The 17,757-nt window shown below is 35.5% G+C and overlaps 1 protein-coding gene across 1 annotated transcript; it reads left to right on the top strand.

Moving 5' to 3' along the window:
* The first annotated feature begins 208 nt into the window (after positions 1 to 208).
* LOC129266474 (potassium voltage-gated channel unc-103-like) lies at positions 209 to 17,652 on the top strand. Its single transcript, XM_054904330.2, has 11 exons — positions 209 to 296; positions 1,825 to 2,013; positions 2,957 to 3,229; positions 3,821 to 4,063; positions 5,923 to 6,073; positions 6,809 to 7,017; positions 7,852 to 7,983; positions 8,957 to 9,077; positions 9,549 to 9,742; positions 10,255 to 10,489; positions 11,793 to 17,652. The coding sequence occupies exons 1-11, from the start codon at positions 258 to 260 to the stop codon at positions 12,842 to 12,844; spliced, it is 2,838 nt and encodes a 945-aa protein (XP_054760305.2). The 5' UTR covers positions 209 to 257; the 3' UTR covers positions 12,845 to 17,652.
* The last annotated feature ends 105 nt before the right edge of the window (positions 17,653 to 17,757 follow it).

Raw genomic sequence — 17,757 nt, 5'->3', positions numbered from 1 at the left:
ACCACAAAATGTGAATAGAGGTGGGTTGTCAGTGTCAGATGCTCGAAATTAGATATGTAAAATTTTTTTGTGAACCAACATCCATTTTACCCCCTTTAGCTTACCTCAATTATAACCAAGGAATTCCCTTTATCATGCCTGTTGTCCAGTATGTTCTCTATGCCGAGTACCCTAGCTCAGTTGACTTAATTCTTGCTAATATTATTCTTGCAGAATTCTGATGTTCTGGCGGTAAGAGAGACGGGACATCTATCCCAATGAGACGAAAGAGAAATGTCTCCACCGATAAGTCGGAGGTAAGATGTTGCTATGGAAACCATGCTCAGCAATCGTTTGGAACTTAACCACACCTAAATTCTGCTGCATATAACACCTATAATTTTGTATATTTTTGAAGCTGGTCATTAGTGAGATATCAACATAATAGACCTCAATGTCAATAAGGGGTAGGTCATGTTAAAATTTTGACTGTTGCGATTTAGGAAGTCTTATCTGATTTATATACTGTGGAAAATGTGAATTAATAAAACCTGTTCTGTAATCAATTGTTCTAAAGTTTCAAAACCATGTGAACTAAAATTGTTCATAAATAGTAATAAATATAAAATCAAGTATGGTGTGTCTGTGACTATGTTCATGTAGCGTGTAGGGGAAGGCGGGGTAAGTTGTGACACTTTTTGCATTTTGCATGATAGAATTGATATGACTAATAATATTGTAGAAATAAGTACCTTGCCTTTAAATATGATAATTGGGAAATCTTTTTCACCTATATTCAACTTTCTACCCCCACACTGAAAGTCGTTGTGACCTTTGAAAAAAACGATGTCAAGTGGCACAACTTGCCCCATCTGTGGGGTAAGTTGTGCCACCTTCGAGGGTAAGTTGAGCCACAAAAACTATGTACAAAATGTATGCGGGAAGAACCAGCATGTCAATTTTTTATTTAAAGTCTTTTCACTTGCTAATTCTCTAAAAATACTAACATTCTCTAAAAGTAAAAGAACTGTCATGTGAATTTGCTCTTTTCTGCCTGCATATCGATGGCTTTTTAAGGTTTGATTGTGTTTTCATTTACATTACCATACGAATTACCATGGCCCAACTTGCCCCATGTTTGCTGGCTCAACTTACCCCAGTCCGAACTTAATGCGATAATTTCGCATCCACACATTTCTTATGTATCCATCATGTAAAAAACTGTGACAAGAATGAAGATCCATACTTGGACTGACAATGTTGTTCATATGCTTTATTATATGTAAAGATATGTGTGTGTAAAAAACACTTATCTATTTCACACCCTTTTTTACTTTTTTGGCTGAAATTTGTATTTTTCTCTCTAAAAAAGTACTTTTTGTTTCAAAGTTGAAAACAATGTGGTGGGGTTAAGGGTTATGTAATGGGTCATCAATACATGACACCACCATAATGTCTAACAAATTCATTATTGGCCTGGGGGCGGTGGCTCAACTTGCCCCTATGCTCAACTTACCCCACCTTCCCCTAAGTATTTAGATATTCCAAGGTCACACCAACGAGACGGACTCGAGATGGATCTGGTGGGTGTTTCATAAAGCTGTTCCTAAGTTAAGAGTGACTTCAAGAACGACGGGTGAACCCTTCTTATGCACTGAATAATAACCAATGAACATATCATTTCCCACAAGAAAGGATCACCGGTGTTAACTTACGAACAGCTTTACGAAACGGCCCACAGGTTTATTACATTATTTCGAATTGCATGTCGTAGGTCGGTTTGGATTCGGTTTCGTTGGTGTGACTATAACCTAAATGTATTCTGCTTCATGATCCTTTCACCAGGTGTTACGACTGACATCAGATGAGATCAACCACAAGAAGCTTCGCGTTCGTCAGCTTCACAAGTTTACTATCCTTCATTATTCACCCTTCAAAGCAGTTTGGGATTGGTTTATACTTCTCCTCGTCGTTTATACAGCCATCTTTACTCCATATTCAGCAGCTTTTCTACTTAAAAATGATGAAAACAAGGTAGGCATTGTTTATTAATTGTCTGTGAGTTCATTGGAGTATAACGCAAGAGTGGTTGTAAGGTGATACGCAGTTCCCCCCCCCCCCCATGCCTGCATATGAAATTGGTATAATGTATAATGAAATAAAACATTTGAATCTTGCAACTTTATAACATTTCTGTAAATCATCTAGGAAAAAAGTTTCCAATTAAACGATTTGGCAGCTAAATCGTATTTAGCACTTTATTCATTTTTTTTCATATTTTTGGCGACCAAGGCAAGTGAAAACGATCTTTAAAAGGTGTGGTGTCTGGAATGTGGCATTGAGGAGAGCAAATATGCTACTTCTATTGTCTATCTTTAATACACGAACTGATAATCAAAATGTGGGCAAGCCCTGAGGTCGATTCAACCGTAAGATATATATGAAAAAATAAAAACTATTACATATTATTATGTATGCTTATAATTATTATTACCTTCATTTGTAATGTGGTGTCACTATAAGAGGTCGTCAACTCCTTCTCAAGGATTTAGGCATAATATATATATTAATAACATAATAAATCAAGTAAATCGTTATCTACCTTCTGTGAGCAAGTGTAATATGTTAGAAATGATCGAAGAGCGTAATTATCATCTACCTTTTGTGTACATGCGTGTCTGCTGGGCGGGTGTGAAGGTGCGCGTGCGTTTTTATACTTTTCGTTAAAATTTGGTGTGATGGAAATGCAATCGGGTTATTATCGGCCATACTTGCTAGGAAATATACTGATAGAGACATGATAGAGGGCGCAAATCCACTCATGGCTATAAGTCCTGAGAAGTGGCTACTCATTGGGGAAATCTGCGCAAATTTCTTTGTTGTTTTTTATGCTAAAATGGTAATGTTGTTCATTTTCCTGATATCATTATTTTTTTAATTCTAAAATACTGTTTCTTCTTCTCCACTGCTATATCAGGCAAAGCTTAACAAAGATGCTGATACCCGAGATGGTGACAGTCTCTCCACCAGCTACACCCAGCCATTGGTCTTCATCGACATGGTGGTCGACGTCATGTTTATTGTCGATATCTTCATCAACTTCAGAACCACCTTCCTCGACGACTCCCTCGGCGAGGTCGTCTCGAACCCGGCCAAGATTGCCAAGCATTACTTGAAGGGATGGTTCGTGATTGATGTGCTCGCCGCCATCCCTTTTGATCTTCTTCTATTCTCTGTTGCAGCAGACGAGGTTTGTCTTTCCTAGGTGGTTTTTCATAAGTACGACTTAGAGTCGTACTTAAATTTCCTATTGCGTGCGGTAAAAAAGGCATCACTTAATTGGTCAAATCATGCTAAAAGAACGCTCACTACTGAATATTAATCACGATTAATCAATAAGATTGCGCGTTACATAACCATGTGCGCGTCGGCATTTAAGCATGACTCTATAAGTAACACTAACCTCTGTGAAACACCCCCTTACTGGCTTTGACAATTCAAGAAGGGGTTTAATCGTAATAATGAAATTAATTGCGAAAATTATATTATATTCGCATAACAATGATACTAAGAGTAATTTTTTGAAGTGATACACTTCAATGCAGGAACTTACATATGGATAAAAAAATCATTATTGAATATTAAACGAAAGTAGCAGTAAATGAAATAAAGCTATGAAGCTAATCATGATAATCATTTTAATACGTGATTTGTTTTTGTAAAGGTAGATCGACTCAATTTGAAACCAGTCATTTCTTTAATCATTACTGGTACTAAATGATTCAAATACCATTTTATTTAAACACCTCCCAATATCTGATTCATTTTCCCCAACTTGCAGAAAACGACCTCAGCAATGAGCTTGTTAAAAACAGCCCGATTGTTGAGACTACTACGTGTTGCTCGTCGTTTAGACCAGTATTCTCAGTTTGCTCCAGCCGTTGTGTGCCTCCTCATGTGTGCCTTTACTCTTGTTTCTCACTGGATGGCGTGTATATGGTACGCCATCGGGGAGCAACAAAGACCAGAGATACAATATGGATGGCTAGACATGCTAGCGCAAGATTTATTTACTCCATACACGGTGAGTAAAACATCACATTAATATTTAATTTGAATATATTATTCCCACAGATGTTGGCTCCCCAACAGGTAAACAATAAAATACATGCCTTTTTGGAAAAGAAAATCAGCATGGCCAATGCAATTAAACACAGTGTTTTCAGACAACATAACACTTCATAAGCATCGAAGTATAATAAAGAAATATTAATTCTCACGTATTATATGTGTATTCATGAAAATTGAAAGTGATAACGATGCAGAGAAGTGTCTTAAGGTTTGCAAATAATTTTGATAATAATAGAGAGCTCTTAAAAAGAGTCCATCAGATGACAATTTTCGAGTAGCCTGATAAATGCTGAATTTCTTGCATGACAAGCTCATTTTTTTTGCATTTTATATTTCAGGGTAGCTTTCGAATTCCAATGTGCTGTAGACATAACGAATTTTGATGATGAAATATGACAGGGAAAAGGCAGCTTGCCATGACTGCCAAAATAACGAGTATGTCAAACCACGAATCACTGTTGACAGCGACTGTGTGAATGTCTGATTTACCTGCCTGTAATAACGTCAATCCTTATAACGCCTAAGGGGAGTGATTCAGGCGTAAAGGAGTTATTAGATTCTAACACCTCCCAGGGTACTAGTTACCTGCTGTCCCTTGATTGGTCACTTGAACGACACGTGATTTTATTAATCAACTTTTGCGCATTTATCAAGGGTTGAATTCACTTCTGCTTGCCCTCCCTACTTCGTTCAGCTTTCGGTCGAGTTACGATATAACATTGACTACACATTAGGAACAACAAAATGAAACATATAATGCTACTATCACTTAAACAAAAATGGAAAATAATCATTTTTTAATCACACAAATGACGTTTAATTTAGGTAAACTTTTGATATTCAAGCTTTATCAAATGTTGCAAATTCCATATATTCTGCTAATATAATAATTACTTATACTGGTAAACAATTTATGCCAACTATTTCCAAAATTTTTTGATGTTCTTTCCCACATTTGTCAATTGTTATTCTTTCTCGTATGTTATCACGTTCATCTATCTGCAGGTTTTATTACCCCTCTCTACCTCCCTCTCTCTTTTAAATCTTGTTTACTCTCATATTTCTCTCTTTCCCTCTCTCTACCTTCTACCCTGTCACATCCGAGGCTCAGGGGCTTTCAATTTGTAGCTTTCCAATAGTGTATCTCGTGGGAGGGTAACACTTACACCTCACAAGTTTATGAATTAAGATTAATCTCACCCCCAGGGGAAGCATTACACCATTCCGATGCTTCCAAAAGATATTGAATTAGTCTCGAATGTAATGCCACAAGCGTGGCAAGAGAAATATTGGCAGGCAAAAAGATTGAGTGCGCAATCTCTGTAAAAAAAAAAAAGATGAAATGTACCAAACATATTTTAACAATTCAAGGCAAATGCATAGATCACGTGGTGCATTTTTACCATATGTTAATGATGCTAGGCCTATTAAAAAGAAGGGGGGTGCCATTTGGATATTTTGATGTTCGTATATGACAATTTTATTTGAAGATTACATCCAATGTTTGATTTAATTTTCGTCTGATTTTTTGAGTTTTATTTTGTATATTGATTTCCTTTTCTGTTTAAGTGTGTATGTTGTAATTGTTGGGTAATGGTAACAAAAGGCAGTCAGGCAGCCCCCTTCCCATCTCCCTGTGTCTTTTTTTAAATATACATTTCAATCTTAATTTATCTCTGTCTCTCTCTCTTTCTCTCTCTTTCTATCCCCTCTCTTTTTTTCTCTCTATCCGTCTCTTTATTTCCCACATTCTATCAAACAACCATTATTAAAGTATTTTTTTTCTATTTATTTGTTATGCCCTCTCTACAGAATGCATCTACAGGTGGTCCATCATTAAAAGATAAATACGTGTCATCACTATATTTTACTTTAACAACTTTAACAACAGTGGGATTTGGAAATATAGCGCCATCAACGGATGCAGAAAAACTGTTTGCCATCTGCATGATGCTTATAGGATGTGAGTATACCGGTAGCTCCTTTATATTTAGCTACCCTTCATTTTTTCTTAATGCATTCACTTAAACTGATGAATTTATTGTATTTAGTTTATACACAAGTCTTCTTTGCATTCGGAACCTTGCCAGAAGTCACCATACATGTAGCTGCGTGGCGGGCTGCGTGGCTTCTCATAACCGATTCTAATTTTGGATCATAGACAAAAGGGGGTGCAGGAAAGTCATTAAGCAAGGCAGCATATCGCCTTTGTATCGGGATTTCTGCTCTATAAATACATAGTGCAGACTTTTTGACATGGTGTCTTCATTTTACTTCTTCAATTGACTCTTTTTAACAGACAATTTGAAAGACAGTCTGTTAGACAAAGTCACCCCTAGAAATAGAATCAAAGATTGGTTGTATATGTATATTGCGTTGTCCCTGTTGGGTTGAGTGAGCGGATTGGAAGGTACAGAGACGAATTTGAAATCATTTAAATTACACGATTAAACGGTTAACCACGAAGGAATACCAACAAGTCTTCATCCCAATAATACAAAAAAGCAGTTTATCCAAGTCGGAAATATTACGTTCAATCAAAGTCTACCCTTATTCAAATTTGTTACCAATCATGAATAATTATTTTGCCTAAATATTAAATGAGGTTATTTTCATTCATCAATATCAAATCCATAGGATATGTGCTGACAACATAATACAATCACTGACTCTCTTTATTCTTTTTTTTTCCGTTCAGCGCTCATGTTTGCTTGTATCTTCGGTAACATGACGGCGATCATCGAGCGTCTTTACGCCGGTATATCCCGGTACCAGCAGCAGCTAAACCTCGTTAAAGAGTTCGTCAAGTTTCACAATGTACCAAATCCTTTACAAAGTCGGTTGAAGGAATACTTCAAGCATGCCTGGGTCTATATGAATGGAAATGACTTCCATGAAGTCGCAGAAGTAAGTGGATTTAGTCAGCATATTCATGTTTGATATATCCTGCCTGTGTCAGTAATGCGACCGTGTCCAGGGCTCTATTTTCTTTTGTCTAAATCAATGTATAAAATGTATATGTTTTGTATTTACTGTTCCTTTATTGCTTTCTGTTCAATAATGTGATGCAAAACAACAATTGATTGATATAATTAGTTCGATATAGTCATACTATATAGCCAAGGTAAATAGTGATGCCAGACCAATTGATTAATTCGTGTGTATAGTTATAAAAAGTGCAAGCAAAATTGTAAGCAATTTTCGCACTTATTACCTATTCATTGTTTATTAGGCCTATTGTTAATTTTGCCCTGTTATGGAATATTGAATTTTACATACTTTAATCTGGCATCAATCGGTTATCCTTGTCTACAAATAGTACTTATTCATCTCTTGTTCGGGGCATCTTCTAAACAAACATACGGATACTGCAAAGGACGTACACGAGAATAATGTAACAATATGTTTTTGCTCTTCGTTTGAATCAACTAAATCTTTCTGCACACTCTATCTTTTCACTCTTTAATGTGTATTCATAATTTAGTAAAACATAGCCTGAATGGCATTCCCCCCTTAAAAAAGAACAATTTCATTCAGTGAGGGGGAAGGAGGAAGTGTGTAGAAATATATGTGTGTCCCCATTTCCTCAAATCGTATATGAGATGGACATTGTTATCGCAAGCGCTGTGATACTTTTTGTGGATAGCGCATATAAATAACCGTTATTATTATCACATGTCGGCCTAAGTACGTTCTGTGAATATTAATAGGCTTATGTCTTTTTTTATCTTCATGCAATAGGTTATGGCCGACTTTCCTGATTTTCTTCAAGCTGATATATCACTTCATTTAAATCGTAATCTTCTCAAAGAATCTAATGCATTCCGAGGTGTCAATCATGGATGTTTACGAGCGTTATCGATGAAATTCAAGGTATTATCATATTAAATTAAAAAAAATGAATATGTGGCCAGTCATCCCCAACCCAACAATAACTTGCCAAAATGAAGTTTAAGATTTTCGTTGAGCTTGAGAAATGCACATCCTAAGCTTTAAAATGATACATGGTTGTCAAACGTATTCTACAATAATCAACACAAGTATTTGATTAAACGTAAAAAATTCAGTGAAAGTGTTTGAAAAAATAAGGTGAAAACGAGGTTTACTAACTCAAGGTTCACTCAAGTATGGGACGTCATCACTGTGTAATCTTAATGGAACTTCCAGGCAGTCCGTTAAATAAAATGTCAGAAAAATTCCTTCCTCTTTTTATTTTACAACTTCAAATTCTGTTAGTATTAAGTAGTCTCCCTTAAGAGTCTCCCTTTCAGATAAGATAATTTTCTAATGCGTAATTTCTGAAGACCAACTTATTCTTTGAGCTATATACAGACAACCTTTCCCGGAGACGTATAGTTGTTGGTGATTGGTCACATAATATTCAGTCAAATAATGTAAATTACATTGTTAATATATTATACTCCAGGCTAAAAAAAAATATGACCTAAACAGACACAATACAATTAGGGGGAGAGTAAACACGGAAACTCTTCAAGTTGAAAAAGGAATAACAAAGTTTTGATGTTTCATCTCACTTTTATTGTATTGCGTCTTTATATTGTGTGAAATCATATACATTCAAACACTACACAACATCGTGCAAGTTAAATGTTTATCCCTAGGTTGTACATTTAATTGTTTTGTGGAACTGATCACTTTTTCCCTTAGTAATTATTTGACAAAATGTGTTACGTCCGATTCAATGATTTATTTAGTGTTTCACTTGTCTTATTCAAATTCTCTCCAATTTCAAAGTATCAAACTGTATATTGCATGATGTAAATGAAACCAAACATTGCTAAATTCACAATTCCATTAACTTTTCTTTATATCTTCTTTATATTAGACGACGCACACTGCTCCAGGTGATATATTAATACACAAAGGCGACTCACTAAATGTCATGTACTTTATATCGAGAGGATCCCTGGAAATTTTACAGGGAAATCTTGTTCTAGCAATTTTAGGTAAGTATAGTTTTTTTCATATCCCCCCCCCCCGCCCAATTCGCATATAAATTCGGATATAAAGTACAAAATATATTACTTGCAGTTACCTTTATTCATGGTTACAGAATAAACAAAAAACAAGTGGCAGATACCCTCTTTTCAATTATGTTATGATTTTAATGTAATATGATCGGAGCTCATAATAGATATAACATTTTACTATCACGTTGTATTGTTTTCTATTGCAAAGAAAGAATTTATGATATTTGATCTGATAAGTTCTCATTGTCATGATTGTATATTTTAAGTGGTATCTATGAAGTTCTACGGGGACGAAATATCTTATCTCCATAACGTAGGCTTATTCTTTAAATGGGATTATTTTGATATGCATTTCAAGAAGATGGTATCCTCAACCAGGTTTAATACACACAATAATAATTGTTCAGGAACTTTATGTTCGTTCTTCTCTTCTGTTTCAAAATGCAGGAAAGAATGATGTTGTAGGTGAAAATTTCTGTACGTGCCAGGATGTGGGGAGGTCAAAAGGCACTGTGAGGGCGTTGACCTACTGTGACCTGGTGACATTGACAAGAGAAGATCTGATGGATGTCATCAGGTCATATCCAGACTTCAAAGATCATTTTGCTGAGAGGGTTGAAATCACCATGGATATGAGAGATGTAAGTTCACTGCAGTGTGGGCATGCAATGCTACTACAGGCTTTAGTTTTAACCACTACTACATGTATGTGTTCGTTGAGCGTAAAGAAGACCTAATTATGGATCCAGGTTTCGTTGTCTTTCCATCTACCCGTCTACTTGAAACTAGCAACCGAATCTACCTGTCCCTTTTCCGGCCCTAGTGAAGAAAACAAAAACGATATCTATAAAATATCTCGCATCGTGTAAAGAGATACCTCCAATAAAAAGAATCTTTGAAGGGGTTTATTGAATCAGATACAGATATTGTTTTGTTTTTGTTCTTTTTAGCTGCCAACGTTTATGACGGGCAAGCAAGTTTCCTTAGCCAGCCTTGTTTTGTTTTCTTTTTTTGCGTGAAATATTCTAAAAGCAGCTCCAGATGTTATTTTACAATGGATACAGTTGGCATATTACAACCGTACAGAAATATATGACAAGATATATATTTCAAGACCTTAATCTCCTATTGGTTTTATTGTTTATGATATCAGTATGATACTTCTGAAAGAAGGCCTTCTGCGATTCCTGAGAAAGACGTTGAGGCTGACAAGACACCGCAAAAGAAAACTTCAAATTCTAGAAACAACCTGACAGTCAGCAATACTAGATTAACCATTACACCTATGCAAAGTTCAGAGAATCTCCAAACTATCTATCGTTCTACATCACCCAGTACTAGGAGACGATTCAGAAAGCGGAGCGAGAAATCAAGGTCACAATCACAAGGTGAGCATACCGGAAAAGGGTCCGTTTCATGAAAACCTCTACCCTTGGAACGATTTAGTTTACTGGGGGTGCTGATGTAAATTCGGAAAGCAAAAAAAAAAAAAAAAAAAAAGGTTTTACTCCAAAATGGATGTCACATTGGTACTAAGGAATAAGAACAGGTTTTTGATACAAAATGGAGGTAAAAGAAAGGGTTTCATTGCAAAATGAAATGAAGGTCATTTTGGTTACAATTTCATTTTTTACACAACTTCCAGAGTACCTGGGGTGCTGCCTTTGAAGAATAATACATGCAGCACCCCCAATGGTTTTTTTTTGGAAGGGGGGGTGTTGAACCCCACTTTCCTGGACAATGACTTGAACTTTGGGACCTGTGAAACAAAGGTGAACAATTATTCGCCAATTTGAAAGAAGATTTTGATCGGTTCCTATTCATGTGCATGGAAATATAATGTTGAAACGCTATTTCATTTTGCGATTATAATGGCTAATCTTTGTGTTATGGGGGCCTGCCGCTTTCATTGTAGCTGCCAAGCAAACCGACCCTATCGACCAATTGTGACCGAGGCATTTCATTATCTTTTTTCGTCATCAAGTCGTCATCCAATCCAAATCAAGGAAAGTTGTCAGATCTGAGAACTTTCCTTTATGTTGATTGGATGAAAAGTTATGTACGATGGCAACTGTCGTATAAAATTGAGTTTGTCAAAATGAACATCTAACAAGTCTTTTCATAAAACGCTTTTCACGAAATCTGGTAATTTTTTTTTTCTTTTAACAATAAAGAACATCGAAACATTGCCATATTATACTGGCAATGTGTCAATGTTCGTTATTATAAAAAGAAAGAAAAAATGGCACCAGATCCGGAAAGGGTTCCAAAATAAAGAAATCTCGAAGACGTGTTATCCTTATTAGCCATTACACTATAAACAACCATTCAAATCTACAAAGGGACATACAAAATGAACGTAATTCAGGGCTATCGAACTTTGAAAAGAAGGAGTGTGAACAGAGACCACGGACCTATAAGACAAAACGTGACAATTTATTACCGGTTAAGTTTACGCTTGATTGTACATAATGGACAATGAAGTAAACTGTATTAACAATGTTCAACCCCACTCTATTAAGCGCTAGGCCTGTGGGGTTCAGATGGGGTTGTGAGGGAATCCTTTAGACCAAACTGTATTTGAACTGTTGGTAACTGATATCTAAAACATCAAAGAGGCGGGAATTCCGCGGCTATGCCCAAAGGGATGTCTTTAACTCTTTATTTTTCTCCTCTGCCTTACATTTACAGATTCTTCCAAACGTACAACGGTCGACATAGAGATGAATAGATTAAACGCTGATGAGGATGAGGAGGAAGACGAAGGTGAAGATGCCCCCATGATCCCCAAACACACCAGCAGCCCCCGCTCTCCCAAAAAACTTGATCCCATTCCACATAGTCCTCTTAGAGAAACTCAGCACATGGCGATATCAGAGCCACAGCTGACTGAGACAAGACAGAGAGGGCGTATATCAACAGGGTTGGGAATAAGAGGAACGCCAGAGGGCGCCCCAACTAGTTCATCGACAGGACAAATTGCACCACCAGCGGTGCACATTGTGGATGCGAACAAACTAGTGTGTGATAAAGCAGTGCATAAGAGGATAGATGAACTATACTTGCAGCTTGATAACATCGAAAAAAGTTTTGATGCAAAAAGGAATGAGATAATTGATGTGTTATTGAAAGAACAAAAGCAGAAAGAAATGGCGGTGATTGCACAGACAATGCAACAGGATGCCCAATCTTTACTTCATAATATCATGCCGTCCACCAATACCAATGAGCAAATTCCTAGTGTGTCGAACCGTGTCCCTGCCACTATGGCATCTGTTATAACAGGAAACAATGGTACTTCCAACAATTTACACGATGTCGATAGACTCTTAAGCCAGCAGTTTCCTGGTGATCAACCGGTGGATGTTCCAGTCCTGCTACCGGAATCAAATTCCCATTCAATGCCTCATCAACAATCCATGTATTCCTCTAACACTATGCCACGTGTAAAGAAGTGCGAACAACCAAGCACGCCGTTCGCGGAAACGCAAACATTACAACGGCAATCGCGATCTCCGCGATCAGACAAGCGACCGACGACGCGTTCGCCTCGCCCAAGCTCCGCGTCTGGTCGTGTCTCTACAGCACATCGCTCTGTGTCTGGCCACAATCTTCAGTCTGCCTCGTCTACCCCTTCTGTGAGTGGCCGGTTATCTACAGACACCAATGAAGTTATATGGCTAGAACGAACAGATGATTCAAGGAGAAAGGATGACTCCGTCCTTTCGTCAACGTATTGCTAACAAACGGAAGTCATTCTTTATGCGTATGGTACATGTTTTCTTATTTGTTTCTAATACTCGTATTTGCCACAAGGGTACCATACAACGTTACAACAGGCTGGCGATCCATGGAGTATAAATCTGCAACAATAATTATCAGTACGTACGTACATGAGTCACATTGAATCATTTTGTCCACGCTGTTGAAGCGCGACTAGACATATTTAATCAAGCGCTTACACTGTGGGCAGGACATGCGCAACGCATTATCCTTCGTTTCCTTTGCGTGCACCGGAAGGAATACGAATGGAGGTTTTGGCTGGAGAGGACCAATCACAGAATGGAATTTGAAAAACTCGCATCACGTGTTGAATACATCACGTGATCTTAAGCCGAGTTTGTGTCGTTAGTGAATATGAAGAATGCCTACGTCTATACCTATCCATGGGTGGGATTTCATAATATTCTAATTTTCAACTACAAAATTGATTTATATACTAGTATTTACTCCACGATTAATGTTTTACACTTGCGAAACCGATTCCAGACCGACCAATCTATTTGCAATGACGGTTTGGATCCGGTTTCATTGATCAAGACGGTTGACTGTCGAACAATTGCTTATTTCATGGTAGTCGGATTTTATAAAGGGTCCGGTTTCGGTTGTACTATAGTCTCTCAAACATAAAGTTATGGACAAATCTATATTTTTGTGGTTGTCATGTTTATGATGAAAATCTTTTTATATTCATTGTTTTGAGAATTATAATATTATAAAAAGGGCATCAGCATGCAATGAAATAAATATTCAAAGGTAAATCATGAACGAGGATAATCTAATTGAACGATTTTCCCTCAATTCTTTAAACAAGTTTAACTTATGCCTCTCAAACGGAGTTAACAATAACCACAGCATAATCTACAAATTTAAATATACGAAAGATTAAGTGATGAAAGACCAGAAAACATGTCAAATTTTACTACATTCAGTTTCCACTATATCCATGTCTTAATCAAAACTAATTTCTAAACCAAATTAATGAAATATTTCGTCTTCCTATTTAAGTGTCAAGAAAGACACATTGCAATTTTTTTTATATAGATTTCAAAGAGGTGAAAACGAATTTATAATGCAGTAAAGATAATAATTAATTGCAGAACTATTTCGCATACTTTATTATACCTTTCATTTCTCTAAGTTTGTATTCCAATATTCTGTTATTTTGTTTTCTTTGCTTCTTAAAGATACTACAAAACACAATCTCCCTTTCCTTTTAAAAACAATGTGTATTTTATTTTCTCGCATATTAACAAATTCCATCTGCACAACATGCTATATAATTTGACCGAAATATCAATTGTGCAATGTTAGGAAAACAATCTAACGATAGAATAATTTTGATAGATATACAGAGAGGGAGGAGAAAGAGAGATACGGAAATGAGAGAGTTTGGGAAGGAGAAAGAGAGAAGAAAAATAGAGAGTGAAGGAGGAAGAGAGGAGGAGAGAGAAAGAGAGAGATGCAACCAAAAGGGGCAAGAGTGAACAAGGAAAAAATATTGTAAGTAGCTGTGGTATTTTACGGCGTCGCATTAGAAAGAAAAGATACTTCCAGATTTTTTATAAGTGAAAGAAAATTTATTATGTGTTAGATTAATTACCATTGAATGTCAAATCCCATTTTGTATTTTATATATTTTGTAAATATGTATGATATCAAAGAGTAATCTCTCAATAGAATTAGGAATTATATGTATATATGTATCTCCAGAACGAGAATATGTTTGGGTGTACAATGATGAGCCGATTATCACATTTGTATTCGATAAAGGTTGGTGTGTAAACAAACGAAACTTTTTTTACTGAAGTTTACAGATTACATGCGCTTAAGTTTTAAGCTTGCAGTCAGTCATCGATAATTAATAGAAATATCTCTGTTTTCACATTTTAGATTATTACACAAGTCTTTTTTCCAATTGCATTCTTCTCAAATGAATAAACTATTTCATAATCTCATAATGGGGTTTATGTTTCAAAGAACGTAAGCAGAGTGCAACGAGTCCCCGACTTTAATGTATTTCTGACATTAAATATGCAAATATAATGCTAAGTGTGTATAACGTTCCTTGTGTCCAATTACAAACTTATGAGTTAACATGTTAATGCTAGAAATTGTAATTACTAGATTGATCGCGCTACTATAATGACACTTTCATACTTTTCATTTTTTCTATATCATCTGTTTAAATATGATAAGCCGATAACGAATTGCACGGAGTAAAGTCATTTGACTCTTTTTTAAAAGGGCAAGCAATGTCACAATTCTTAAAAATACGATTTCTTTTCCTTATTTTTTTGCTTTGTATTTTGTTTATTTAAATTGTGCAGGTAATATAAACAATTATGTCTGTCACATATTACAAAATGAACCTTTCTCCGCTTTGTGATAAGACACACCTTATTGCGCATACCAAAGTTTAATTTGTTAACTGCGCTCGATATTACAGTAACAATTCGCAGCTGTATATTTTATTTTTTTCTACAATATTGTTGACTGATTAACAGAACAAACGGCCAAGAACAAAACAACGAATTTTCCCATTGTCCATTAATTCTGTTCTCTTCAATTTTGCATGATTCAGTAAACTTCCCGCTGGTATCTTTCCTAACCTCAAACGAAAAATACCTTTAGATTAAGAATTCAAATCATACTATGACTGCGTTTGTCTCCATGAAAATTATGTTCTGCCTAGCCTAATCTTATATTGAAACTATTCCCTCTTATAATGAGTACCGGATTTGGGTGAATACATGTCCATATATTTGCTGCAATGTGTGCACGATTGTTTTCTTTGTCAATGCAAGCATAGGTGTGAACAATACTTTACCAAAGATATGATACTTCGAAAAAAGTATGTGGTTTGCTTACTTGTCGTTAGCATATTCAGAATCATTTCCTATGGCTCGGAGGAATTTTTTTTTCTCTCCCACCTCCTTGTACTATGGAGCAAGGATTTTTCTCCCATCAATTAACACATTTCCTTCATTTTTAGTTATTATTTTACGTGATCTTGGACATACAATAGAAGAAAAAAAAAGTCATAATGAAACTTATACTTCTATGTTTTTTAGATAAAAATGTGAATGGAAATGCTGATGGTGATACTAATGATAATAGTGAGGAAACGGTGATGATGACAGAATAATAATCATGATAACGTTAACCAACATAGCCTTAATAACGAACGTAACTAAAATTTAAATTATTAACAATTTCCGATAAAAAATAATAATGAAAATATATAAAAAAAGATATAGATTTAAACTACAATTTCCATTATATATTTTGTCTTTCAACATTATAATCTGAGATGTGTTTCACAAAGAGTAAAGCGTGACTTTAATTGATATTATTTCATAAACATTCATTATCAACCTGCAGCACAAGTCCCTCTGAAAATCTGTGTAAAACATGCTCCTATTTGCTAAAAAAATTATAGGAAATTCCGTTGGAAAATATCTGACATTTCAGAGTTTTAAATTTCCCTTGTGTTCAAGAAAAAATATATATATGATTTAACGATTGTAAGATATTTGGTTTAAATGCATATTATGTATATAATTTGGTTGCATTTGTAAATTATGATTGTTCTATGAATTATCTAAAATGTTGCTTAGATTTATTTTTGCTGAACCTGTACGTCTGATTAGCTGTTCATGATTTGATTTGATTTGATCTGCTGTGAGCTGTAGTTTCTATGATTTGTTTTTAATTATTTTCCTTTTTATGGAGGTATACGTCGACCCGTTCGTTAAGGTTAAGAGAATGGAAAGATTGGGGACCGTTGGAATATGGCAAAGAGAGTGAATTTTTGATTGTCCTCAAAAAAGTTGCCAAAGTTAGAGACATAAATGTGGATCGAAATTTACATAATTGAATGACATTATAAATAAACAGTATACATATACATACTCTTCAAATTTAAGCATTAATTTAAGAATTTCAAAGTGCATACATCCAGACATTAAACTAATCGGAGAAACAGCTGGGAAAACATTTCGATCTTTTCATCAATTATATTCTTGGATTATGCATGTGTATTGTTTATTGATTTTTTTAGACATTTCACAGAAAAATACTTTTTACAGCAAAAGAAGAGAATATTTTCCAATTACCGCGTTTGCACGCTGTCTCCACTCGCGGGTCAAACCCGCAAGCCGGGCAGCGTGTAAACACGTAATAATTGTGAAAGCTGGTAAAATATGTCCTTCCTCGTGAATATATATGATAAAGAATGTACAATATCACGTGCTAATGATAATTACTTTACCTTCTCTCAAAATTGAAATAGTTTAAGATTGATGTATATGTTTTCTTGTGCGTTACCTGTATTCATGTGATTTTAAATATCACATGAGGAGTAAAAATTAAATACATATACTTTTCGTTTACAAATAACTAATCATTGTTGTTGAGCAGTGATGCAAATTCAATAATTTATGCCTCTAATTGCATTGATTAATTAGATGGCATGCACTGTTACGATTGGATATTCCTCCGCATAAATATAGGCCTACATGACTTTATTATTCCGCTCCATCCATAACTAATTTATTCCATAAATTCACTCCATATATATTACTTTAAATCATTCGTTCATCTATTTGATAGCTTTTGTTTTGATAGTGGCATAGCCAACTTACTTTATTTTTAGCAGTTCTGATCTGGTTTTGTGTTTTTTTTTTATTAAAAAAAAGAAGATTCGCGAGTCACCTACTAATTTTTGTTTGGATCTAGCAATAAAGAAAGACTTCGTGTGGAAATCTATAAATGTATTTTGTGGGACTGATTTGCTGTTTAAGGTGCTGACTGATAGCAAAATTGAAATTCTGGTGCAAGTTATATTCCGAGAGAGAGGGCAGGGCAAAACGGA

Source organism: Lytechinus pictus, chromosome 8 (genome assembly GCF_037042905.1).
Source record: "Lytechinus pictus isolate F3 Inbred chromosome 8, Lp3.0, whole genome shotgun sequence".
Classification (NCBI taxonomy): Eukaryota; Metazoa; Echinodermata; class Echinoidea; order Temnopleuroida; family Toxopneustidae; genus Lytechinus; species Lytechinus pictus.
The sequence above is the reverse complement of the archived record's forward strand: the minus strand, read 5'-3'. Positions and strand labels throughout refer to the sequence as shown.